Raw genomic sequence first — 27,900 nt, 5'->3', positions numbered from 1 at the left:
TAGATGAGCTCTGTTTTTTTCTTTTCCCTTTTCTCTTTCTCTTTTTCCTCCTTCTCTGTCTTTCTTTCAACTTTCGGGCAGCAAAACCCTTTACCCGAGTGAAGGGTTGCAAGCTTTCATACAGAGTCCTAGACCTGCTCCTGCAGCCCCCCTCCCCTCACAAAGCCTCGAATCCCCATGAACACCAGTTGAAACGCAGGCTCAACTCTTAAGATTATATCAGGCGCCGGCATGCCGGCAGCTCTAAAATGATGGGGAGCAAAAGAATGCTCTTCTTGGGAAGGTCCGAGAAGCTTCTAGACTTAGAGAGCTGGAAGGAGCATCTGGCGAGAGACACCAGCAAAGGCTGCCTCCGAAGCTGGACTCTGAGTCTATCGTACTCACTTATAGCTGCTTGTCCCTCATCATCCTCACTGTCTGCATACAGTGACCATTAGTTGACTCGCTGCCTTGCGGATGAAATGATTCACTGTGATGGAGAATCTAGGAATTTGCAGGGCCCTGAATTTTTGGGCTGTAGCCTACAAAACGCCCACCCTGGGCTAGGATTCGCTGTGGGGGAAGCAAGAGCTGGTGGCCACCTGCTTCTCTGTCCCCCACGGGGACACGCCCTCTGGGTGGCTGGTTTATTTCCATTCAGATGTTCTCTTCTAGACTATAGTTATCTGAAACAGGACAAGGGAAGCAGTATCTGACGCTGTTGCCAGGGCAACCTGACAAAGGACTTCACCCTCGGCTGCGGTCTATGTCATCTGTCAAAGGCGGCTGGCTCCCAGAGGGAAGAGAAGGGCACAGGTTGTGACTTTGGGTAAAAAAGGAAAACCGGAAGATTATTTTCTGGTTAAATCAACTTACATAGAACAGGAAAGCAGCCGTGACCCGGGCAATAAAAATCCCGAAAAGGCAGGAGGGGGATGCTGAGAAGGCAATCCTTACACATTTCTGTGTGAGATCTGTAAAATAGCTGCATTATCAGAGCTTTTAACACCAGGCTGCCTGAAGACCTGAGCTGAGAGATTGCCCTGAAGAGGGAAGAGGAGAGAGGGCAAGACATGGAAGAAAGCAACCTGAATATTCACGTATGGATAGACACACGTAGGAAGCTGGCAGTTCTCGACACATCGAATGGCTCTTCTCTCCCTGAACCATAACCTCTCATGACAGCAGTCACTGTACTGAGGCCAGCATTATGGAGCTCGGACCACTCAACCTGCTTATAGCACCCACGGAAATACCGAGGCCCACAAATAACTCTCTCCAGGTTACCCAGCCAGGTGAGGGCAGAACTAAGTCAGAAGCCCTGATTCCTGCTTCCCCGTGATGTCTCCACATATCTGGCACCTCTGTCCCGTGGATATCGGTTTATTCTAGTTTTGAAAGAGGCATGACCTGGACTAGATTTCAAAGCATGGCCCAGGATGCCACGGGCTGGGCTGTGAGGGTGCCAGGCACCCCTCCCGCCCCTTTCGATCTATTTTTATATTTCTTAGGGCCCCACTTAAAATTCTTTAAGGGAAAAATCTATTGCTAAAAAAAGTTCAAACATCATCAGTCTAAAGATAAATACATTAGATAATGGTGATGGTTGCACATCCTTGTGACTATACTAAAACCACTGAATCATATGCTTTAATATGGGGAATTTCATTTTTAAAATTTATTTTATCTATGGTATATAGTTATATAACTTATAATATAAATCACATATTTTTAGTCAAATAAAAAACTGAACATACCTGTATTCACACAAAGGGGGACGCTAAGACGAGCACTGAGCGGTACTTAGGGTCAGAAACCAAACAGGGATGGATCACGGCGCTGACCCAGAGGTCCCACCCTCCTCCACCCCCACGCCCACCTCCAGAGCCCCTGGGGCAGCTCCTTACCGAGTTGGTGCCCAGGATCTGCAGGTTGGGCTTCTCTGACTCCAGCAGCTTGGCCACCATCTTGAGGAAACTCTCCACGAAAAGGTTGATGCTCTGGCAGTGGCAGGCCATGAGCAGCTGGTCCAGCGCCTCCATGGCGATGCACACGTACCTGGGGAAAACAGCACCGATGCCATGCTGCCCCACGCCCATTCCACCCGTACTGCATGACGGGGGCAAGCTAGATGGCCGCGCAGCGACTTCCTGGGCAGCATCCGGGGAATGAGGCATGCCATTCCATCAAGTGCCCGCTCCAGCCTGAGAATCAGAGCTGGAAGGAGGCCTAAAGGCCAACTCCTCAGCCCTCATCTTACGGCTGAAAAACATGGGGATAGATGAAGCGTACCATTTCATGAATAAGCACAAGCAAAAAAGAGCAAATTCTGAACCAAAATCCAGTGAGATCAGAGAATTACGTGATCCAAGCCCAGGAGTGTTTGTTGAGCACCCACTGAGGAAAAGCGCTGTCCTACTCGCTGCAGGGGGCGAAGGATGAAAAAGTCCTTCAAGTTAAAGAACCTAGAGTCCAACGATGAGATAAGTACCCAGACATCTCCTCTAAAGGGAAAATAAGAAATGCTACAAGAAAATCGTGTAAGACATCCCATGAGGTTCCAAATAAGGAAAGAGATGGCTCTGGGTGGGAGGCAGTGAAGAACTTTATGAAGAAAGTTTATGAAGAATCTGAGATGGGCCTGGGGCCATTAAGGAATATAAAATTAGCAAGTTTTGTGTTTGAAGAGCTCCGTTCTATGATGATCTACACAAACAATATGGTTGGTGATATCACCATATTTGAGTGGCGCCCTACCTGGGGGACATTTTGACCTCATGGAGGATAAGACAGACACAGAATTAAAATTATTTCCACCTTATGAAGAATATGGGTTGTGTCAGTTCTAACTCCCTAACTGGCTCAATTCTAAAGTCTAAAACCTGAGTGAATACCTTCAGTACTAGGACTAGACAGCATCCAATGGGGAATAGCTTACCAGTAAAACCAGCCCGTCCTGTTTCTTGACAACCAAAGAAAAACTTCTTTATGTTTCAAGCAAATCCTAATAACTTCTATCCTTTATTCGCAATTCTACGTTTAGGAGCAACAAGAAGAGGAATGAACCTTTTCCTACCTGCCAGCACTTCAACTACTTGAAAACAACAATCTCATTTTTCTTATTCTTCTCTTCTCCATGCTAAAAATATGCAATCCTTCCAAAACCAGCCTTCACCGGACAACCCCCAATTATCCCGGTGGCCTTGGTCTTCCTCAATGCCTCTCTTAAATCCCAAGAAAAATGCCAAGAGCCAAATTCCTCCTGAGAATTAGGAGTGCATGTCTACGCTCACTCCAACATGTGTTCCATGATAGTGGCAAAACAAGCATATGGTCCGATAAAGTGAATGCTGAAAGATACTTTTCCCACTTACAAACCATTTGCATTCTAAAGAAAACAAGGTAGACGTTCACTTTCTTAAAAAGGCTATCTTTCAACTCCTAATGAGGAGGTTGCTGCAAGTGTGAGGAATTGTTTATCTTTCTCTGCCTGACTTATTTCCCTTAGATCCATCCATGTTGTCACAAATGGCAAGATTTCATTCTTCTTATCTACACTAATGAAAGAGAAAGATGCAAATTGACCATACCTTTGCAACAGCCACCAGCCAATCAGGAGTGAGTATGCAAATTAACCCAACAAAGATGGCCGGTTAATTTGTATACACATGCACCGAGCAGTTGGGGACAGGACGCTTGCATTGTTGCCATGGTGATGATGCTGGTGTTCTGCACCGCCCCAGCCACTCTGGGCCTCTGGGCAGCATGGGAAGGCGGAAAGGCAGCTCCGGGCCTGAGCAGAGGCAGTGCCGGCAGCCAGGGGAAGGAAGGCCCATTCTTGCATGAATCTTCATGCATCGGGCCTCTAGTTGCTGTATAATATTCCTGTGTGTGTGTGTGTGTGTGTGTGTGTGTGTGTGTGTATGTGTGTATGTGATATCACATTTTCTTTGTCCACTCACCTATCGATGGACGCCTAGGTTGCTTCCATGTGTTGACTATTGTAGATAATGCTGCAATGAACAAAGGGGGTGCATATATCTTTTTGAATTAGTGTTCTCATTTGGATAAATACCCAGAATTGGAATTGCTGGGTTGAATGGTAGTTCTATTTTCAGTTTTTTGAGGAAACTCCATAACTGTTTTCCATAAGGGCTACATCAATTGCAGTCCCACCAACAGTGCCTGAAGGTTCCCTTTTCTCCACATCTTTGCCAACACATTATTTGTTGATTTTTTGATTAACAGCCATTCTGACCAGTGTGAGGCAATATATCTCATTGTGGTTTTGATTTGCATTTTCCTGATATTAGTGTCATTAAGCATCTTTAATATGTCTGTTGGCCAACTGTATTTCTTCTTTGGAGAAGTGTCTTTCCATGTCTTCTGCCCATTTTTTCGATTGGATTGTTCATTTTTTGTTATTGGGTTGTTTGAGTTTCTTATATATTTTGGATATCAACCCCTATACAACATTTGCAAATATATTGTCCCATTTAGTAGGTTGCCTTTTTGTTTTGTTGAAGGGTCCCTTTGCTATGCAGAAGGTTTTTAGTTTGATGTGGTCCCATTTGTTTATTTTTTTTCTGTTGTTTCCCTTGCTCAAGGGACTATTACCAAAAAGATTTTACTCAGACTGATGTCAGATAAAGTTTACTTCCTATGTTTCCTTCTAGGAGTTTCATGGTTCCAGGGCTTACAATTAAATCTCGAAGCCACTCTGAGTTCATTTTGGTATGTGGTATAGGAGAGTGGTCTGGTTTCACTTCTCTGCATGTATCTGCCCAATTTCCCCAACGCTACTCGTGGAAGAGACTGTCATTGCCTCCTTTGCCATAGATTAGTTGACCATATAAGCAGGGGTTTATTTCTGAGTTCTCTATTCTAGTCCATTGGTCTCTGTCTGTTTTTGTGCTAGTACCATACTGTTTTGATTATTACAGCTGTGGAGTGTAGTTTGAGATCAGGGAGCATGATACCTCCAACTGTGTTCTTCTTTCTCAGGACTGCTTTGGCGCCTTGGGAGTCTTCTGTGGTTCCGTATAAATTTTAGGATTATTCCTAGCCCTGAGAAGAATGACATTGGCGTTTTGATGGGAAATGCACTGACCAAAACGCAAGGCTCCATAATACCTCTCGTGGCAGCCACTTAAGTTCACCTCTCGTGCGTCAAAACTGTCTTGCACATGAGTCAGCTTTGCAAACCCAAGCATATAAAGTAACAGCAGTCATGGCATCTTCTAAAGGTTTTGTTGTTGTTGTTGTTGTTGTTTAGACATTAGAAACCATTTCTTAGGTACCCTTGAGCTAACTCTTACACTGAGCAACCGTAAGAAACACTGCTTCTCTACTCTGAAATTTTCCTGTCCACGCTTATAAAATGTTTTTCTTTTATCTATGTGAACTGTCAACTATTATTAAATTGCATTTACTATTATTAGAATAGAATTTTCTTAAATATTATGAAATAGTCATCTCTGGGCCCATTCACAAAGGGATCAGGTCATGCTCTTATCTACAGAGTGTCTTTGAAATACAGAGGCAGCATTGAGTCTCTGAGCTCCTTCAGTGCACAAAGTCACCATTCTTCCCTGCTCCGAGGACTGGCCATTCCTGGCTCACTATAGCCTTGCCCTTGTCATTATAGCCTTGACCTTCAGAGGCCATCACAGTCACCATCCAGGAAACCTGCTGTGCCTGGCGGGCCCGGCTCCAGCATGTTCCAGGTCCGCTGTGCGGGCCAGTGAAGCAGACTGAATCTTGCAGGGCTGGGGCCCTTCCAAAGGGGACAGACTTTCCCTGCGGACAAACCTGGACACATTCTGCTAACCAAACGCGCCGGGTGGGAAATGGGGCGGGCAGCGTGGAATTCTCTTCTCGGATGAATCATCCCGGCCTTCTTCTGTACGAAGGGTTTCACCATTATTTTATAGAGTTTACATGAGGGAAAGGAAGGGGTGGGGTGGGGTTTGGCAAGAGAAGAAACTAGAAGGCCTTCCAAACCCTGGAGCTTAGATTGTTGCTTTTCCTTTTCCTGTAAAAAAATTCCCAGAAAAATCCCGATAAGAAAAAAACCATCCTTAGCTAGAAAAATAAAAAAATAAAAAAATTGGCTACTGACCAGGAGTGGAAACTTTGAGGGAAAGTCAACATTATGGTAGAAGTGAAACTGAAAGTAGCGAAGATTAAGGCCTACGTCTGTGAACACGCTCTTCTTCATTCCCCATCTTTGATCCCAATAGTAAGGATGGCAGGATTGTGACTATGAACTTGAACTTTTCAAAGGATCTTAGATTAGAAGTCAATGGGACCCTGGACCCCCACCTAGTCCAATGCTTGCTGCCTTGGTCCTTTCCTAGCATAACCTACAGGGTATGTCCTACACTCTCAAAGGGAACAGAGTACTGACACCTGCTCGGTAGGACTAGGGTCAGACAGGCTGGTCTCAGCAGAGATCTGATCTGGGCTTGGTATCCGGGAAGGTGTCCAGTATAGCAACTGGCCTGGGAACCTGAGCTGGCCTGACTGGGTCCTTGGAGCAGAATGGGGCAGGAAGGAGGTGGTGAGGACTAGCCCACTGCAGGGGCCCGAGGGAGAAGGCAAGAACAGGTGACAGACCACAGCAGCAGGGGATGCAATAGCTGGGCTTCCCAGCAGGTGAGGAGGGCAGGACCCAAGGACTCTGGGACGGACTGGGATTCATGGGCAGCAGCCAAGTCTTGGAGAGGACACAGGTTGGCAACAGCAGGAACTCAGGGTCAAGGCGGAAGACGAGTGATAACAGCTGAGGAAAACACAGAGAGGCTCTGGTGTGCCGGAGTGAGGCAGGAGGTCCCTTGCATTGAGGTCCAGAAGAGGCAGCTGGTTCTGCTTGAACGCCCTGTGCTCAGGCAGGAGTGGCCCCAGGAGCCAGGGAGGCACTGAGCCTCCAGGAAAGGAGAAGCAGGCCATGCAAAATATGGAAACCAGACTTAGAGCGAAAACACAGATCCAGGGGCAGAGATGAAGTCCAGCAGGCAGGAGAGAGGGGCAGCTGTCGCAAGGCCAGTCATTGCCTAAGAATCACTCCAAGAGCCATGGCCTTGACAGAGAGCTTCTGGGCCGTTTGAAGGTGTTTGGTCAGCCCCATTCCTGGACAGAACCTTCTCGGTGGACCTCGGTCAGTGGAGGGGAGGATGAGCCTCCTCATCTAGTAGGAATCTGTGGTATCTCTGAAGGGTCAGCCCCGTCCTCCAACCAGGCTCTGAGTCTGTCTGGAGAACGTGTACCTCCCAGGGGCCCTCCTCGGGGTACAGCCCATTCCTTCTGGGGTGGGCATCTCCATCCTCCAGGGCTCTGCCCGCCCACATCTGGTTATCATCCCTGATGCTAAACACACATGAGCACCGAGTTCACATGCAGGTGGACTGGGTGGGGAGGCAGTGGGGCAGAAGAGGGGGGTTTTGCCACTGGGTCCAACATCCAAGGTTCATGCTCATGTGGTCAAACCATAAATCCAGACACCTGCACGATGGCAGGGAGACTCCCCCCGCCCCCCAACCTTTCTGGGTGCAAATATTCTGCTCTTCCAATCATCAGTGACGAGGAAGGTGATGATGATGCTGAGGGAGGAGTGGGTAGGGGAAGACCGGGAGGGTGAGGAGAGAGATCAGCTCTAACAGATTTTTCTCTCTAAATGGTTATGATTAGAGCCCCCAAGGAGGCTTTCAAGACTTTAAATACTTAGATGCTGCAACGGCTGCTTTTAACAGGACGACACCAGTTTTGAGTGGCAGTGGATAGTTCTAAGTGGCTCTGCTGACCACAGAATATTCTCACCGAGAGAACTGCAGAGAGGGCAGGCAAAAATTGTATTAATGTTTAATGTTATTGCTTGCCTATTGGCTTCAGGTTCAATCCAGGATAAAGTCATTTTTGTTTGTGTACACCTGCTTCGCTATATGTCAGGGTGATTTATATAATCAGCACGTACACTATACTCATGCCCTTTTTCTTGAGTGTGTGACCTAATTTTACTCTTTAAAATGGTCATAGAAATGAATAGGTTTGGGTCTTGCTTTTATGCCAGGACAGCTTGATCTCAGATTGGCTGGTGGGTCCTGCAGAGGTGAGGACCTTCTCATGCCATCAGCGCAAAGCCAACCTTCCCACTCTGGTTCTCCGTCCCCCTCAGCAGGAGGAAGGGGCCTTGGAGGGAAGAGGTGCTGTGGGCAGTGGTGGGGGCCCATGGAGGCGTCAAAGGGGAGGGCAGAGAGCCGGGGGCATGGACAGCCAGTCCATCTGGAGTGGGTCGAGAGCAGGCGTGGCAGGCGTGGCAGGTGTGGTGGGCGTGGCTGGGTGGAATGGCGAGTCAGGAGCAGGTTGTGGAAGACTCTAGAGGTCAAACTGAGGAGGCTGGATTTTATTCTAAAGGAGCTAGGAAAGCGTAGCTTCGGATCCGTGTTTTGAAGATCACAGCTAGCAGGATTGATGGAAGAACCAGAACAGAAAGGACGGGAAACAGGGAGACATTGCCAAGGCTACTGACATACTCTGGTCTAAGACAGATAAAAGTCTGCACCAGGAGAAAGGCAGGATGGATATAAAAGGCAAAGTAGAGACGGACTCACAGATAGAGAGCAGGCTGACAGCTGTGGGGGTGCTGCAGGGAGGGGGGCGGAGAGCAATCATCCAGCCCACTATCAATTTCTTAACGGGACCCTATGGTTCACCCTAAACCTATAACACAGTTTCTGAAAATACCCTTTTCACTTTCCCATGCTACTTACCCGTATCGATGACGACCCACATCCCGGATGAGCCGCTCGGAGAGGTAGGCGCCGATCCGGTCTAGCTTTTCTGGAGCCGAGAGGGCGTAGAAGGTCAACTTCTCCATGTTGGTCTTCACCAGGCCGTCCTGGAAAAGACGGACCGTTCCTGCTCTCGGCGGCCCTACCGTGGCCGGCAGAGTTCAAGTCTCAAGGTAAAATTCGTTCAGTTTTATCAACATTAGGCAGGGTGCCACAAGCATGTGACAGGCAGCATGCAGATCTCAGGGACAGAGAGAGGATTAAAATATAGTTCTTGTGCTCCAGGAACTCACAACTTAGGCCAAAGTGTGTTGGCTAGAACTAAAGCTAGTAAGTGCTATAAATGCGTGTGTGTGTGTGTGTGTGTGTGTGTGTATACTTGTGTACACAAACATGTGTATGTACATGAAAGCATATATGTGCATGTGTGTATAGGTATGTGTATACACACATATGGGTGTGTATGTGTGTGTGTATGAAGGCTTCACCGAAAGTGACTCAGAAGTAAAACGTGTCGGATATCCAGCACCAAGATATGAACAGGAAGGAGAAGGCAGCTCTGTCACGCATAGGGAATTCTCCAGAGCATTCTGGAAATGTGACCCCCACCTCCCCCTCTGCTCATCATGAAGAGGTCATGAGTCCCAGAGAGCATGTCAGGTACATCCGACTCGGACGTTCCTGGAAGCACACGCCGTGTGATGCAGCCTGAGGGTGGGGTGGTGGCTTGGAAGCCAAGAAGCCAGGTGCCCTGTGTGCACAGCCCAACACCTGGCAGACCCAGGGGGAGCCGGGAGACGACATGGGCTCCTGAGCCGAAACCCAAGACAGGACGTGCTCACACTAAACAGGAACAGTCCCGGCAAGAGAGTCGGCAGCTCCAGGAACCATCACCCAGAGACGTGAGTGGGAAAGATGTCTCAGGTCAGCAATGGCCCAGAGCAGGCCACGCCCACTCAGAGCCCTGAGCTCAGAGACCTCAATCCCTCAGCCCTCAGCCCCTCCCCACCCCCCAAGGTTTCTCCTTCTCTGAGGGGGCCCAGGAGCGAGGGGCCCTGGAGGCCTGCCTCCCCTCCCAGCACCCTGAGGTGGAGAGCAGCAGCAGCAGGTGCCAGTGGAGCAGGAACGCACCTCGGGATCCTCAGGGAAGATGTTGTCAACCAGCCTTTTGTACCGGGGGCGCAGGGCGCCGCAGCAGCCGCATACACCTGGAGGGGCAGAGACACACTCATGAGCACAGCCTCCGGGTCAGGCCCAGGGGCCTGGGACCAGGCCAGGGGGCCCTGTAAGGAGCCAAACCCAAGAGGGAAACAGAAAGGTCCCTCCCCTAGAGTGCAGGCCTCATCCTTCCCGGGGCGGGCATCTCCCACTACTTCCCCACCTGCATTTGCCTTTCTCACTTCCTGCCTTTTGCTTGGGGTCAGGCGCAGTGTCCTAGGCAGGCGATGGCAGCAGCCCAGCACCTGTTCACAGTGCCAGGCCACGGGGGCGCATTGGAGGGGCGAGGCTTTGGGATGGGAGCTTACATATAGGTCAGGTGCTGCCCCCTCATATTGCACTGTTATGTACACACACTCTCTCTCTCTCTCTCTCTCTCTCTCTCTCTCTCTCTTTCTCAAAGTGCCTCCTGCAGCTCTGGAATCTTCTCCCGTGCCAGGAAGATGGACAGCTGGGAGATACGGTCCCTCCTCCGCTGCCCCCTTGCTTGCTCCCCACTTCTTTCATTCTCTGCTCCTCCATTTCCTCTACCACTCTCTCTCCCGAGGCCATTTCCAACATAGAAAGTTGTGTGAAACCCTGGTAAATGAACATTACCATTAATTATTAAGATTTGAAAATGCACCTTTAAGGCAGCGTGTCCGTGGTGTTTGAAAACCGGTGTTTAAGAGCAGGGGAGGGCCTCAGACGCAGCCAGTCCGCGGTTCTCAGTGCCAGCCACGCCCCCTCCCCCACCACCACGCTGTGGCCCAAGGAAAAACCGTGATTGGTTTTAGAAAGCTGCATCTATCCCATTAGGAGACGGAGATTTGTCTTTGGTGCTGTGAAATGATGGTGTTAGGAAATCAATGACAATCAAACGAACCTTGGGGAAAGTACTCCATATTTCAGGTCCCACCATAAAGGGTTCTCAATTGGTGAAGAAAGCGGAGCCTCTGGGAACCACCTGTAACCCGCCTCCCGAGCAGGGCCCTCCCCGGGGCGCCCGGCACCCCTCCCCGCGCTGGGGGAGGAAAGAGGAGAGCAGGGCCGGGTCTGGGAAAGTCTCCTCCCCAAACAATTGCCCCCATTTCCACCAATTAACGCTGAATTCTGCTTGCACAAACTCTCTGCTTGAAATGCAAATGTGCCCTGGAAGGGTCAGGCCTAAGGGCTTTTCAGAAAAGAATAAAGTGTTTCTGTGGGAATCGCTTTAATCACACCAGGAGCTTTCCCAGGCGGGCGGGCCTGCGGAGGGCAGGCTCAGGGAGCTGTGATTGGGAGGGGTGGGGGTCGGGCAGTGCCTGGAGGAGGAAGGAGAGGAGATCTGGGCTCTAGGGGTGATTTGGACATGAGCGGATGGGCTGTCCTGGGGAAGCTTCGGGGCACCCCCAGAGAGCAGGATAGCAGAGAGCTGGTTTGTGGCACCCCACTCCCCACCACAGGGCTAGCTAAGGAGCCCTAGCCTCCCTGGGGCCAGGCACAGGGAGGGTGGCAAGCCCAGGCCCCTGAGCTCAGTGTTGCTGGGTTCAGCCCCTCATCTCCTTCTCCCCCCCACCCCCCGGCCTCGCCCCAGAGAAGGTGTGAGGGCTCCGGCTGGCACCGGGTTATTTCTCGTGATGGGACAGCTCCTGAGGGTCACGTTCCCGCTCCTGAGCCTCAAAGCCCAGGAGTTAAACCTGCCTTCCTCCCGAGGGGGGCTGCCTGGCTCTGGCCACACTGCTGTCAGGATGCTTCTTCCCCAGACGTCCCAGCAGCCCCGCTCCCCGCCCCCTCCCCCCCCCCCCCCCCCCCCCCACCCCCCCGTCCCCGACCAGCCCTCAGACAGGGACGGTGCCCTCCACGCTTTTAGGGCGTGAGCAAATAGAGAAGTGAAGTTAGGACTTAAAATGCTCCTGTCAGTCCCTTCCTCGGACCTTCCTGAGGGGCCCAGGAGCCAGGCTGCCCTGAGAGGTTGCTGGAAACCCAGACCTGGACAGCACAAGCCCATTGTGGGCACCAGGGCGGAAGCCTCCGTGCCGGGCTTCGTGGGCCGTGGGGCTCTGGGCTGGCACTTCGCCATCTGATCTGCCCCACGTCGGAAAGGGACCGTCACAGAACGAAAGTGATTTTTGGGACCTCAGCCAGAGGGCTGACGGGCCCGAGCAGCGCCCCACACTTAGGGTGGTAATCAGAGCCGAACACGGCAGATAAAGGCCTCTCTCCGATTAGGCAAAGAGCTGGGACAGGAGCCCGGCCTCTGGGTGCCGCCGCAGCTCAGGAGGTGATGGGGACCCACAGGCACCCCTAGAAGCTTCCATCCCGAAGGTGAATTCAAAGTAGCTACAGCCAGGCCACAAGGGGGAGGGGTGTGGGGGGGACAAAGAACAGGAGACATTGAGAAGTAACTGAACACAGCTCATTACCAAATATTAAGGGATACCTTTGACATATTCCTTTAATCTTGCTCCTGATGGTATTTATTCTTTAAAACAATTTTTAAATCCTCACCTGAGGATTTTTAAAAATTGATTTTGTTTGTTAATCCTCATCGAGAATATTTTCCCATTGATTTTTAGAGAGAGTAGAAGGGAGGCGGAGAGACACAGAGAGAGAAACATTGATGTGAGAGCACACGAGCCCTGACCGGGACCAGGGATCGAGCCTGCAACCTAGGTACATGCACTTGACCGGAACTTGACCTGAATTGAACCGGGGACCCTTCAGTCTGCAGGCCCATGCTCTATCCACTGAGCCAAACTGGCTAGGGCTAAAATTGATTTTTTTTTTTTTAGAGAGATAGGCATAGAACCCGCAACCTTTTGGTGTACAGGACAGCACTCCAACCAACAGAGCCACCCAGCCAGGGCTGATGGTATTCATTCTTAATGTTAGTACCAAGACGTATGTGGAGCTGTAACTCACAGCCAGGTGCCTACAAAAACCATTAAATTCTGAGTCCTTTCATTTCTGAGAGCGCGCTCTGCCTTCTCTTACTCTCTGGGGATCACAGCGGGCCGATCCAAACAGGGGACACCGGAAGTCCGTTTATTAAGGGGCCTCTTCTGTCACCAGCACGGTTATACCTATTTTAAGTCCGAGAGGGAAATGCGATATGGCCAGCTTGACTGGTATGTCGCTGCCCTGGTTGCTGAAAAATCACATCAGCGGGGATTAACAGGGTGTCCAATGGCGGATTTCAGCGGCTTCCTCCAACCTTAAACTCTAACTGTGGTTAGACGTGTCTGCCCGCCCTGCCATCTCCTTACGGTTCGCCCGCCCCGGCGCACTTGCTCTTGGCCCTTGCACTCAATATTCCCCTTCGGGAATGCTCTTCCCTCCGTCCTCCCGGCTCCCCCTCATTATATGGAGTCCGCCCAGCTGTCCCCTCCGGTGGAGAACTTCCCCGGCCTCCTTCAATGTACCGCCCCGTCCATTCCTCTTCACAACTTGTCACTAACGGCCTCGCTTCCTCCCCTAGCAGGGAGTTTCTGAGGCCTCCGGTGTTCGCGAGGCAGTCCAGTCCTCCCAGGAGGACCTCGGGCAACGCTCCTGTCAGAGACCCGTCGGCTCCGGGCCTGAATCCTGCCCGGCCGTCTTCTGGGGTGGCCATCACCCTGGGCTCTGGAGGCTCGGTTCACACGGGCCAATCTCTCTCCAGGACTGGCTGGGGGGTAGTGTGGGGTCAGGGTTCCTTCTGCCCTGCCCCTGCCACGTGCTGGCTCCCTGCCCACTGTGCCCCGGGTTCGGCCCGTGGTTGCAGCCCTGACCTCCCCTCTTGCATCTCTGAGAAGGAGCCTGAGGTGTTCCTCGGTGACCCTGGTGCACAGCCAGGTGAGAAGCACCGGCCCCGCCCTCTGCCGGCCCAGCATGTGCCGCCCAGCATGAGACGGCCCCGCTCTCTGCCTGCCCAGCATGTGACAGCCCAGCATGTGACGGCGGATCTCACAGCGGCTGGCAGCTCCATGGGCTCCGGACCTCTCATCTGGCCGCCAGCAGCATCTGTCTCCCCAAGACTCTCAGGCACTGCAGCCCCGTTTCTCTTTTGCTCTGTTTGCTTGATCCTATTACCTCGACTGATCGGTGCCAAACTCTAGGCTGAGCACTTGACAAATATTTCAGATGACACTCATAAGAGCCACGAAGGTATTACACTTGTTCTCATTTCACAGATAAAGCAGGATCAGAGGTCTAGTGCCCTGCCCCAGGTCACACAGCACACACCTCTCTGCCAGGATTCTCTCTCCCCTAATTCTCCCTTCAATTTCCCCAAAATATATCCTCAACAATTTCTTAGGTCCATCCTGTGCTCGCCTTTCCCATAGCCACCGTCACTAGGACATCTCGTTGACCCCTGAGATCCAGTCCTTGCAAATGCCACTTGGCCAGTCTCCTCCTTGCTTCAATTCTTTGTATATGCAGTTTTTTTATTTATTTTATTTTATTGATTTTTACAGAGAGGAAGGGAGAGGGATAGAGAGTTAGAAACATCGATGAGAGAAACATGGATCAGCTGCCTCCTGCACACCCCCTACTGGGGATGTGCCCGCAACCAAGGTACATGCCCTTGACCGGAATCGAACCTGGGACCCTTCAGTCCGCAGGCCGACACTCTATCCACTGAGCCAAACCGGTCAGGGCTGTATATGTAGTTTTAAGGCAAATCTTTGCTTGATTCACTTTGCTTTACAGTCAGGCAGTGAAGGCGGCTCGCCATTATGTTAAATGTCAGCCCTTCAACTTTGTATTCAACCAGGGATGCCCCGGATGGAGCAGCTGGGCCTCTCGCTCATGCTGCTCCTGGAACAGCCCTCGTCCGGCAGCCGGAGGCCACATCAGAGTCCAGTGTGAGGAGGGCTGGGAGGCGGAGGAGGAGCGGACTGGGGGAGCCGTCCAGCCCTGGAGAGCCAGGCGCCCGAGGACGCGGGGTGTTCAGGTGACAGGGACAGGGCAGAAGCTTGAAATGGTGAGGGAGCAGGCAAGTCAGAGCCAGGAGCTGGGGCCTTGCAATCACCACGCGAGGGGGCCTCCCGTACCCTGCACCTGCCGATCCTCGGAAGCCCTCCAGTTAATAATCCCCGACTCTAGGCATCACATTCCCCCGCCAGCTGACCTCTGTAGGTACTTCGCACCGTATTATCCTGTACAAGCTTCTCCCCCCGCCCTCAGGCTATTTCAGTGACTCATATTTCCCCCCTCAGATAAACTGTGAATTCTTCGGTCTCGTTTTCCTTGGACCTCAGCACAGCAGGGCTGGGGAAAGGGGCAGGATCTGGGATGTCTTTGATCAGCGTGAGACCCAGGGAAGCCACCTCCTCTCCTAGCTCTTGGTTCCCTCTTTATAAACATCCATGCCATTATTCCCATTCACTAAGAAACATGCCTTTTTGCTCAAAATATTTCATGTTTATTTTTTTTAACATTACAATCCCCTTGTAAAGGCATGGGCTGGATTTGATCATCCCTAACAAAGCAAACTAAATTCTTTGTAAACCATTTACAACGAAATTTAACCCAGGGCCAGTGGCACAGACACCCTTTGGAAAGAATCGGAGGAAGTTCGGAGAGAAAGGGGCAGGCCTCGTGTCCAGCTGATGTTAACGGAACCTTAGTAGTCTGCACAGTACTTGCTGGGCAGGGTAGGATGGGGAAGAGGAGGAATTTAAAAATATATAGGTTTTGTCATAAAAACAAAGCAAAACAAAAAACACTACCGAGGACAACACACACACACACACACACACACACACACACACACACACACACACACACACTTAAAGTTGATGATGTGTCACAATGAGACTAAGCAGTCCATACAACTGAAGAAATCTCTGGGAGTTCGATGAATCCAGGAAGGCTCCCTGGAAGAGGCAAGACCTGAGTTGGATCTCTAGGGGTATAGCGAACTGTAAAGTACTGGCGAATCCATGAAAGGAAAAAAATCAACAGCCCTTCGAAGGGGAAAATTTTAAGAAAACTAAAAAGGTTTCCCTTTCCCTTTTTCCTCATTTCTGATTTTTAAAAGGAATACATGCTCGTGTACAAGTCTGTAAAATAAGAAAAAATAAAAACGAACGTAAACATCACTCACACTCACACTATACATGATTAACTACTATAATTTCAGCGTATTTGCTCTAGTTTTTGTTTCTCTACGTATGCATATTTTTAAAACATATGCATAAAATTGGGATCATACAGGATAGTGTAAAAACCTGTCTTCTTCTTATATTGTGAGCATCTGTCATCTCACTAAACATTTTTCAGAGCCTCGTGTCAATGGCTACCTACTATTCCATCTTTTGACCAGACTCTGATTTATTTAATCATTTCCCATTGCTGTTTCCAATTTTTCATTATTCGGAATGATGCGGCAATCTGCCCTCGGTAATTAAAGCCGGGACTCAGACGGGGGAGCCTGGTTGGGTTTTATTGGTGATAAAAACGTCAAATGGCGCCGGGCCAGGGCCTGTCTCTCCTCGTCGGGGAAGATTCGGGATTGGAGAGACCAAGAGGAAACGCTGAGGAAAGGGAGTCTGGGAAGGAGGCAGAGTCCGAGCGTCCAAACAGATTTTCTTGGAAGCGGAATGAAACGGCAGCCGAGTCCTCCCTGGGGAGACAGGCCGGGCCAGTGCGAGTCTGAATCTACAGACAAACCAGGAGCCTGAGGGCCCGGAGCTCTTTGCATTTCTAGCATGCTCACTGCTTTGCAGCCCACCCTGGCTGCTCTGACTGCCACCTTAATTGAGAATGAGGATTTAAAAAGAGAGAAATGTGTCCAAACTGACTTAATGCCAGGGCTTCAATTCTTCCCTAACTGTACGCTTCCCTGGTTTTGGGATCACTCTTCAAGAGAGTCACAGCTAAAAATAAACAGAATGGTTTTCCATCCTTTGTCTCTTGGAAGCACTAACAGCAGGAAAAAAAATTATCCCAACTCTTTTCAGGAGCCAGACAGGCTGTCCCAGCTCTCACAGTCCCAGCTCTCACGAGTTGTGCAGATTCAGGCCAGGTATCCAAGTCTCCGTGCCTCAGGCTACTCACCTATAAACCGGGAATAACAGGGCCTACTTCACAGGGCTGTGATGGAGATACGTTAATACACGAAAGTCTTTAGAACTGTTCCCGGCTTATAATAAGCGCTCAAAGATGATTACCTATTATCATCATGGGTGTTATTATGGTAATTATTATGAAAAGGCAGGATAGAACAAAATGGAAGTTCGAAGCAAGAATGGCTCTGGGTTTTATTTTTTCATTTGGTGTGTGAAGCAGAGTCAGCGATTCAGAAATCAGAGGTGGACAGACATCACCTCCCAGGTGCCCAAGGACGAAGCTCTCGGCAGAACCGCCACCGAGCGTGTCCCCGGGACGGCGGCCGCAGCTGCGTGTGTGAGCTGGTGCCCGGCACGCTGCTCGGCATTTCACCTGCATCCGTCCACTTAATCTTCACAGAGGGTCTCCGAGGCGGATGCAAGTACCCTGGTTTTACAGATGGCACCGAACCCTGGCTTCCATCCCGGCGGCTGGCTTGTAGACCATTGAAGCGCCGAGGGCTCGGCCCTCGAAGACCTTCTGTCGTTGGCGGGTAAAAATAGAAACGAAAATGTATTCAAAGGAATGTGGGACGTGTCATCAGGAGCATCCTAATTAAATGTCACACACGCGGAGCAGCATTGCTGAGGTAACTGGAGACAGGATGGGCGAGTGTCAGAGGAGACGCGTGTGGAACATTATTTAAAAGAGAAGGGCGGTGTTGAATGGTGAGGAAGAGAGGGCTTGCCGTGGAGCAAGAAGGTAGGAAGAGAACACGGACGCTTCCCGAGCGCCTATTACATTATGCGCGTAAGCACTTTGCACTTAAAGAGAAATCCCCCGAGGTTAGTGTTTTCAGATGAGAAAACCAAAGGTCAGCGAGGTCGGTGGACTTGCCCCAGATCACACAGGGAGCGGGAACAGCATCAGGGACGGAGCAGGAGGGGCCCCCGGCTTCAGAGCCACGGGGTCTAAAGGTCTGAAGTGAGCGTGAACACGGAGGCAGGGGCGCAAGGTGCTCAAGCAGAAAGGGATACTTTCTCAGGTGGATCGTTCTTTAAAAAGTTATATATGACCGATGATAAAACCTGAACCGGCGCTGTGGGTTGTACCAATGCAAACAACTATGAGCCTACCTCTGCCCACCCTGCACGGGCTGTCAGACCTTACTTCTCCCTCCAGTGGCAGCCAGCCTACCAGGGGCGGGCTGGTCGCTCCAAGGGGAGTCACTTGGGGGTTTGTTGAAAAGGAGATGTGAGACGACGACGACGAGAAGAGTGTATTAGGAAGACCTGCCAAGAGGAATCTGGCCAGCGGAATTGGGTTCGGAGAGAACAGAAGTGGAAGGGCCACTAAGACTGGAGCCGGGACCAAGGCAGAGGAACATTAGGCCAGAGCAGGGCGGTGGCAAAGAGAAGAGAAAGGAAGGGCCGATGGGCACACGTGAGTAAGGAAGACCTGCAGCTGGGACAGCACGGGGGAGGGGAGGCGGTCCAAAGCTCGGAATCAGTGACAAAAACGGATGCCTTATCCCCAACCTCAATGGTACGTCCCGAGTCCCGTGTCCTGGAGACTGGAATAGAAACTCCCCCCACCACGGTGGGATAACAGCATCAATAACATCACCAGAGTGACGTGTGAGGTCAGCCATGAGACAGAGGGGGCCAGGGGCCAGAGTCTGAAAACTGCCCGGTACAATCAATGCCAAAGCTGATGAACAATCTGGAGGGAAGACAGTGGGGGAGCCTCCAGCCTCAGCAGCTTCTCAAACATCCACTGCTTCTCATATGCCTGCTTCTCCTCAGCCCAGGATACTCCCTCACCAAGGCGCTTGTAAACAAAGGGACTCGGAGTGAAAAATTCGCCAGCTGGCTGACGTGTATCTGAATAAATAATTTAAGGGCAAACCTCACTGGCAAAACTTTGAAGAATAGGTGACATCATGGAAAAATTCCTAGGGTGGAGTGTTTCATGAGAAAGGTCTATGCTAAACTCCATCTGCAGTGTGCCCCAAACTCTGGAAATGATGATTAAATGAGGGCGGGGGACGTGGAGTAAAGGAAACAGCTTGGCCCACTGGAGTACCACACCACAGTGAGTTTTCCCTTCTCACTGTCACAGGCGCGGTGTAGATAGTTCCAATGAGCCCCCCCCCCCCCATTTCACTTGTCCGGAAGCCTGATTAGCAGGGTCTGTTCCCTCTGAGCCTGTCCCCCTTACCTGTTCTCACTTGCACTCCTTTCTCCTTGCCTCAGTTCCTGATTGGACCATCGCCCGTTCCTGCTCCTGGCTGCGGGGACGTTTCTAATTGAAAGGATGTTGGTGCCTGCTATATTCATCACTTCATCCTCCTCCATTTTTTATCCCAGCTCAGTTACCACTAACTCCTCCAAGGTTGAATGTTAAAATGGAACCTTTAAGAATTTTTATTTTGACATACTTTGAAATTTGGGGGCGGGGGGGTGGGGAGCATTGGGCAAGATTAACCGTGGCCACCAGAAGCAGGCGCTAGCTTCTCTTCTCACCGTTCCTGAGGCCTGGGCCTCCTTTGCCTCATTAGAAAGTGACTCCCATACAGATCCTGCCATGAATCTTTGTTGTACTCACAGTGCAACACCCATTAGCAAATGCTGGCAAATATAGGGGCCTTTAAACCCAGTTATCTTGCCGACCTGTGTGGAGGTCAAGGTTCGATTCCCGGTCAGGGCACAGGCCTGGGTTGCGGGCTCAATCCCCAGTGTGGGGCGTGCAGGAGGCAGCCGATCAATGATTCTTTCTCATCATTTGTGTTTCTCTCCCCCCCCCTTGAAATCAATAAAAAAAAGTATATTTTTAAAAAAATGTTATCTTATATTTGTGCACCAAGATGGGTAGAACGAATGTGGTCGAGAAATCTACCTTCAGCATGAGGCACAGACCCTCCAGGTTCTCCTCAGCCTGCTCTGAGCTCAGGCTGCGGATGAAGGCCGTCTGTGCCTGTTATTCTTAAGTTGTTATTAATGTCTCAGCATTTTCAGAGCTCGCCACGGCCTGTGTGATTGAAATCTAGGTTTCAGCTTCTCAGCACGGGAGTGAAAACAGAGATCAGAGCAGAACTTGACTGCCAGTTTCCAACAAAATGATAATAATAACGGTGCCTGAGGGCCATGTCAGACATAGGGGCTGGTGTGGCATGTCAGCCCGCCCTCCCCTCACGCCCATACGTGGTCAAGGAGAAATGGAGCTGGGGTGGGGGGGTATATGGGTCCCTCTCCTCCCCTTGGTTCATAGTATCTGCCATTGCTTATCTGCACAGGGAAGTGGGTAAGAATGGACTGGTGTTTTTGTGTGGAAACAACCTAAATGTGCATCCATAGGGAACTGGCTAAATGAACGAGGGAACCTCTTGCAATGGACACGATGCAGCAGCTGAATAAATAAAGCAGAGCTATGAGCGCTGCCCCGATAGCTCTCCAAACACACTGTCAATGGAAAGAGGCTGCAGCACACGGACAGCATGATACCATTTGTGTGAAACACTCACAGGCCAAACGAACTTGGCGTGTGTGTACATATGTGCATAAACAAGCTGTAGATGCACGCAGACCCGTGAAGATACACAGGGCAGGGTTATCAGTGATCACGTCCCGTGTGGGCGCTGGAGCAGGGGCCTAGGGATGAGGGGACGAGGAAGCCACTGTGGCCGTCACTGGTCCCCTCTGGTTATTTCGTTCAATAACATTTAAAATTCCATTTCTTGGGCACACTAGCCACACGGTGTGTTCAGCAGCCACATGTGGCTAATGGCCACCTTATTGGACATGCAGATGTAGGGCATTGGTATCATTGTAGAAAGTTCTGTTGGGCAGCTCTGACTTAGAGCTTCCGTTTTTATTTTCATTTCCTCCCCCAACAAAAATGTTTTCTTACTCATTTAATGTAAAAATATATGTAACTTTGAATGTTTCTCCCATTTTCCCTTCAGGATAAAACGCCTCACAAAATCTGATGAGAATAATTTGCTGTTCAAAGATTTGGAACCCAAGAGTTTAAACACACACACACACACACACACACACACACACACACACACATTGTTTTCTATACTTGCTCAGCTTGGGTCCTGCTGGAGCTGGTTAAAGACCCGGGAGTCATTTCATTCATTCATGCACACACACGCCTGTAACACAAACAGCTGAGTACATTAGACACGGTGGAAGATGGAAAATAATAGAATGCACAGTCCCTGTCCCCTTGGGCATGAGCTCAAGCAGCTCTAACAAAAGGAAGTGCAAGTGTCACTTGAGCCAGAATGCTGGGGCTTCCGAGGAGGGGGGTGTCATTTCAGTTGAGCTGCTTCCCAGTAGATGTCAGGCATAGACAATATACTGACCAAGAAAAGAAGGGCGGGAATTCCAGGCAGTGGGAACAGCATGAGCAAATGCTCAGAGGAGCCAGTGCAAGGGAGCATTCGGAAGGAAATCAGGGTGCCAGTCTGTCTAGGGCAGCCATGGGGAAGCTGGAGCACTAGGGAGGGGCCCGGTGGTGAAGTGCCCCCAGAGCCAGGCCAAGAGGGGAGAACTGTCATTACACGGAAGGGCAGCCACGATACCCTTTACTGTGCCTTAGGATGTACAAGGCATGTACTGCCGGTGGATAGACCGATGGAGAATGGCCTGACCCTCCCAACAGGCCACTAGGAATGGGACTATCCTGGCTGAAGAGCAGGACCAGACCCTGAACTAGAAGGGTCCACTGGTGGTGTGACAACCGTGAGTGTGCGACGTGGGCAGGCAGGGCATGTGCCGCCTCCACCCCCGGGGAAGTGGCAGGTCCGTGACCAGCAAAGTCAGAAAGAAAGCGGAGGTTTCCGGTGGGTGTCTCACCTGCCCCAGAGCCAAGTGACGACATCCGGGGTCAGAGTGGAGAACCAGAGGTGCGGTGCGCGACACCACGCCAACCCTGGCCCCTCTCCCGCCCTTCACACATGAACGTCACCAAGGCGAGGTGACAGCTGAAGGAAGGCGAGTCGAGGGACTTTCTAGCGGAGACCGTTAGAGACAAGAGGCTGGCAGAAGCTCACCGCGTCTGCACAGCGAGGGGCACAGTGAGGTTCAGAAAGTGGAACCGGTCAGGAGAGGGTAAAACGGTGAGAGCCGAGGAGGTGAAGGCATCGGGCTGGGCCAGTGGTCGGCAAACTCACTAGTCAACAGAGCCAAATATCAACAGCACAACGACTGAAATTTCTTTTGAGAGCCAAATTTTTTAAACTTAAACTTCTTCTAACGCCACTTCTTCAAACTAGACTCGCCCAGGCCGTGGTATTTTGTGGAAGAGCCACACTCAAGGGGCCAAAGAGCCGCAGTGTGCCGACCACGGGGCTGGGCAATCAGCCTCCACTGGTGACCTTCTGGACAGGTTTTCAGTAGAGAGGTGACATCGGAACCTCAAACACTGTAGGTGGGTTAGGTGGGGACGGAGGAGGAGAGGTGTGATCTCACCTCCCGTGGCTGCTGGGTTAGGAGCAGCATGAAATAGGACACGGATCATTTATTTAGCAAGAAAGGTAGCGCGGGCGTGGCCTGTCTCTGCGTCGATCGCCGTGGACACATGCTGTGGCAGGCGCCGGCCCCTGGGCCGGGGTGAACGTCTGACGTGGCGCTGACATCTTTGGCTTCAAGTGTGGCTGGTCTTAGGACCCTAGGATGTATGTTGTAGCTTCGATGATAGAATTACCATTAACAGAGCACTGGTGGTATTGTATTGTACAATTTCATCAGCACTCACTTTATAAACACTGTTTATCAGCTTCAGTGGTGTATTGCTTACATGTATGGAAGGAAGTACTTTGTGGGCCTTTTAAGCCCAGGGGATCGCAGTACATGAGAGCAAGAGGCGAGCTTAATGCTTATGTGTGTGTGTCTGTAGGTGTTCTGGGCGCAGGGTGGGGCCGGGGGGTGGATTAAGGGTGGGAATCCACTCATCTGAAATCCATCCCTCCCAATACCGACTTCTCGGCGTCAAGGCACTCGATTTTTATTGTAAGTGCACGTGAACTCTGGGGAGACGAAACCTTCTCATGGATCCTTCCTGCCCTCAGAGAGCTTGAAGCACAGAGAGTAGAATCGATCACATGAAAACAGTCTTAGAAATTTCACCGTCAATTTGGTTTAAATTGGGAGTTAAGAGCTAGAAATCAGGCCTAACCGGTTTGGCTCAGTGGATAGAGCCTGCGGACTGAAAGGTCCCAGGTTCAATTCTGGTCAAGTGTATGTACCTTGGTTGTGGGCACATCCCCAGTAGGAGGTGTGCAGGAGGCAGCTGATCGATGTTTCTCTCCCATCGATGTTTCTGACTCTCTATCCCTCTCCCTTCCTCTCTGTAAAAAAATCAATAATTTATATATATATATATGAACTAGAAATCAGGACTCGGGATTTACTACGCATTTATGCTTTCTCCATCCCGCACAATCCTTTCGGTTTCCCACTGTGGTCCCCAGGCAGCCTATGAAGGGCTGGACTCGTCACCTCCAGGTTCCCAAGTGAGCACACGGCATCAGATATAGAAGCTCCATGGCAATGGAGCCAAACTGACGGAGCGCGAGGGCGAGAGCTTTAAATACACCGACGAGCCAACAGATTTAAACCGCAGACTCCGAAAGGCTAGGAGTCCAAGATCAATCACTGAAAAGCCCAAGTCTGTAATCAGAGCGTCTGTCACAGCGCGCGCCGTGGTGCCAGAGCACAACGCAGGCACCGGGCCCAGAGCTGCTGAGACTCACGGCCAGGACCGGGGTGGTCGTGGTGCCAGGGGCGGTTTCAGAAGCAACACTTTGGAAGCTCCAAACAGAAGCAAGAGCGCACGGAGTCAAGAGCGCGCCCTGGAATTCGGCAAAAATGCAAAACAGGCCCTGGGTTGAGCCAAACGAAACATGCCAAGTAAGCAGCAGGCCAGGCACAGCGAAGACCCATTTTGAATGAAGCCGGCAAGTGCACCCGGGCATTCTGGAGGTACCTGCCTAAGGAAGGAAGTCCCTCCAGCAGAGTCTGCCCATTGCAAGGAGCCAGAGCATCGGTGGAGACAGCGGCTGAGCTGAGCGGGCCTCCCAGAGCAGAAACCCAGCTGGCAGGGACATGAAGCTCTCCTGACACAGCAGGAGCCGTGAAGGGGTGGGAATGCATTATTTTGTTTAATCCCTCCAACAATATTGAGGTGGGGATCTAGTGTTCCATTTTACAGGAAAATGAGGCTGAGCTCAGGTAAGGAACATCCAAAGTCACACCACTGTCACAGGGGAGAGCTGGGATTCACACCGGTGCCTGTCAGAGTCCAAGATGTTCACACTTCATCCCTGGACTGCAAAGGAGACTCAGGTTTATTCACTTCTGTGTGCCATTAGAGGGGAAAAAATCCATTTTTAGCCAGGGAAGTATAGGTCTTTGTGCAGAGATGTCACAGCCAGCACATTATTAAGAAACAGGTGAATAATCGGGGCATTAAAGGCCACGCATTCTTAGGAGGGTAACACCCCAGTGGGCTGCGAGGTCACGGGAGCCCCGAGAGGAAGAGGGGAAATCGATCCTGCACGCACGCCTGGCCCTGCTCAGCCGTCAGCCCTGCGGGTGCTGATGCGGCAGGCCTGCGAAAGCCGGGCTCTGTCCTGTCACTGAAGGTCCATCAGAGCCGGCAATGCCTCCGAGGCCTTACACCAGCTGGCCCTCTATATGAGCCCTGTCCGGGCCGCGTCATCCGCCTCCCGGCTGCCAGCAACGGGCTGGGCTTCCCAGGCCAGCTTCCCCCGCTCTCTGCTCAGCACACACGTTGTCCAGCGGCGTGCGCCCCTGACCAGCAGCTCTGAGTGAGCGCTGTCATTGGGGTGCTGGGGACCGTCCTGGGCAGGAGCCCTGGTGCTGGCTGGCACAGTCCCTGGCTGTCTTGGAGCCCGCTGCCTGCCAGGGGTGCCAGACAGACCGGCGATTGTTTGCGGGCATGTTTTCTTCTCTCGCTGGGGTTCCTGCTGCCCTACTGCAACCCAGTTCACACGCAATAAACGCAGATCTTCGGCGTCAGTGCCGTGAGTTTTGACAACTGTTTATATACTGTGTAACGCCCACCCAAACAAGACAGAGGCCTTTTTGAATCCTCACCCCAGGATATTTTCCCATTGATTTTTAGGGAGAGTGGAAGAGAGAGGGAAAGACAGAGAGAAATATCCATGTGAGAGAAACACATCGATTGGTTACCTCCTGCATGCGCCCCGACCAGGGCCTGGGCCAGGGAGGACCCTGTAACCGAGGTACATGCCCTTGACTGGAATCGAACCCGGGACCCTCAGTCCACAAGCTGACACTCTATCCACTGAGCCAAACATAGGCTAAGGCTGAACAAGGCAGAGGACATTCTGATCCCCTCAAAAACTTTCCCTTTCCAGCCAACCCCCTCACCCCGCCATGATGTGGTTTCTAATTTCTATCGTAGATTTGTTTCTGCATGTCTCTTGACTAAGCATTTCTAAAGCATAGTTAGAAGATTCCATATAACTATCCACAGGTCTTGGATGGTGAAAAAAAAAAACACTTTAAATTATATTTATTTATATTCTGCCATTATAATGCGTGCTCACTATACAAAAACAAAATATTTTTTTAAAGAAATTTGAAAAGTCATCTGTAATCCTATCATCCAGAAATAACCACTGTTTGTGTTTGGGCATTGATTACAGACCAGCTCCTGGGTGTGGCATTATTAGCTTCTCATAAATAAATAAAACTTGATGCTGCTATGTGGGAGGCAGCTCACTCCAAAAGCAACCTGCAGTTTAAGGTGCCCCACGCTGTGGTTCGGCTGGGGCCGACAGCTGAACTCACTGTTAACTGTCCTTTGTGGACTGTCTGGCAGGCGCCTGCCCACTGGCAGCCCCACGGACCGCTCGTGGGACCTGCATCGCTGCTCTGGGGGATCGAGACCAGCTCCTTGAGATGCACCCTCCAAGGTGAATACACATTTGCCATCAATTCAGACCATCCATCCATACCGTAGCCTGCCTGCAGGTTTGGTCACGGTTCCTCCAGCCACTTCCACAAAATGTAACAGACACGCCCTGATTCTTATGGATATGAATTTTCTTTCTTTACAAAAAAAAACCACAAAAAACGACACTTGAATGACATCCTTAATTTGAGCTGGAGTTTTGCAGAGATCCAAAGACTATAATGATGTCAGCTTCTGGGTCTCCTTTTATTGACACCCCTGAGTCAGAAGGGGACGAATGCCCAGCCTGATTTATGACATCGATGCCGGGCACCATCGGTTCTGACCATGGTGTGTCATGTGTGTGTGTGTGTGTGGGAAAACTTTTAAAAAACGGAGGTCAAATACTAGCATGGTCTGACATTTCCCCCGCTTCTCCTCTGTCTGCATATAACCCTCAGCGAAGGTCAGCATCCCTGCTTTCTCTCCCCACCCCACCCACCATGCCCCCACACCCCATCCAGCTCCCAGACGGAAGGCACACCAGCCTGAACAGCGGCGGATCCAGGAACATCTGGCCAGGTGCTTCCACACAATGAGAAACACACATTTCATTGCTTTGGTCCCCAGGGGCCTTTTCATCTATCTTGTTTGGTAAAAGAATAATGCACACACTGTGTGAATGGAGATCAAAATACAGAGCTGCCAATAAATCACACCACCAAGGAACTTTCTTTTTTTAAAAAAAGAAAAAAAAAAAAAGAAAGATAAGATTGTGGTGCTGAGCCCCACGAGGAGGAAATGCGTGCGCGTAATTCTCTGCCTGCCTTCACCCTCTCAGTGCGTAGGCCACGCGGCTGTTTCTCACGACCAACACCGTCAAAGCCCAGAGGAAACGTCAGAGGGTTCTATTCTGTCACGTCCTTTATTCTGTACAGAATTATAGTCAGTGTGCGAAGGCATACCGTACGGAGACGGTGAAATATTAGAGCTGTCACTCACTACAGGTTTCCTTATGAGATCCCAGCCCGCTACCATTGGTACCTTGGAAGCAGGGGCTGCTGGGTTTGTATGTATAGACGTATGACTGACATGTAATTATTTTATAGTTCAATGCACACAGTGGAGCCCTGACTACATCCCAAAGATCTCTGCTGGATGCTAGAAAAACAAAGATGATTAAGACAGAGGTCCCCAAGGGTTCATAGATCGGGTGTATAAGGAAATAAATGAGATTTCTGTGTGGCATATAAATGGCAAAAAGAACATCACAGTATAAGACACAGTGGGGAGACAGAGGAGGCTCGGCAGGAGGCGGCGGCGTGCCGGGCTCTTTCAGCGCCCACCCTGCAGGCCTCTGCTCGGGAGGCATCCTTCCAGCACAAGGTGCTGAGAAGCGGGCGGGCTGGAAACCCATCCCTCCCCTGCAAGTAGTGCCTTTCTAAGTGACCTTACTGTTGTAACTGAGAGATTCTTCTTCACACAACTGATAAATGTTATTTCAAGTTCTGTCCACCTATAAAGGAAGTTGGGACACGGAGAGAAGTCTTTCTGAATAGTTATGATGAAGCTTGGAGCGCTGCCAAGCCAAGAATCTAAGACCCCTGGTTCCTGGATGCTTGAATTTATCTGGGTCCTTCTGGGGGGCAATGAGAAAGTTGGCCTTGGAACCCAGAAATCCTCATTCTCAGATGTCTAGTCTCAGGATGTGCACTGGGGCACCCATATTCCTGGATGCAAAGCCACACCCAAACTATGTCAAATCGACTGAAATATTCCGTTTGGCGTTCTCTTGCAGTGACACTCGCTGTTGGGCATCAGACACCTGGAGTTGCCATGAGGTGCCAAAGCAGGGCTTGAATCTCCCACGATGCTCTGTGAACCCCTGCGTGGGAGACAATGGAGAGGGCAGACCAGCTGCAGGACCTTGGGCAAGTTATCGAACTTCTTAACTCTGTGTCCTCAGCTT

At 50.8% G+C, this 27,900-nt stretch overlaps 1 protein-coding gene across 2 annotated transcripts in view; it reads right to left on the bottom strand.

Annotated features, from left to right (window-relative positions):
• Window positions 1–27,900, bottom strand: part of EFR3B (EFR3 homolog B) — a 97,730-nt gene that overhangs the window by 28,836 nt on the left and 40,994 nt on the right. For both annotated transcript variants that reach the window (XM_008162363.3, XM_054728447.1), the window contains exons 3-5: window positions 9,900–9,976; window positions 8,748–8,875; window positions 1,887–2,037 (exon numbers count right to left, since the gene is read on the bottom strand). In XM_008162363.3, the coding sequence (XP_008160585.3) occupies window positions 1,887–2,037; window positions 8,748–8,875; window positions 9,900–9,976 (356 nt within the window). The remainder of the gene's footprint in view (window positions 1–1,886; window positions 2,038–8,747; window positions 8,876–9,899; window positions 9,977–27,900) is intronic.

Source organism: Eptesicus fuscus, chromosome 16 (assembly GCF_027574615.1).
Source record: "Eptesicus fuscus isolate TK198812 chromosome 16, DD_ASM_mEF_20220401, whole genome shotgun sequence".
Lineage (NCBI taxonomy): Eukaryota > Metazoa > Chordata > Mammalia > Chiroptera > Vespertilionidae > Eptesicus > Eptesicus fuscus.
The sequence above is the reverse complement of the archived record's forward strand: the minus strand, read 5'-3'. Positions and strand labels throughout refer to the sequence as shown.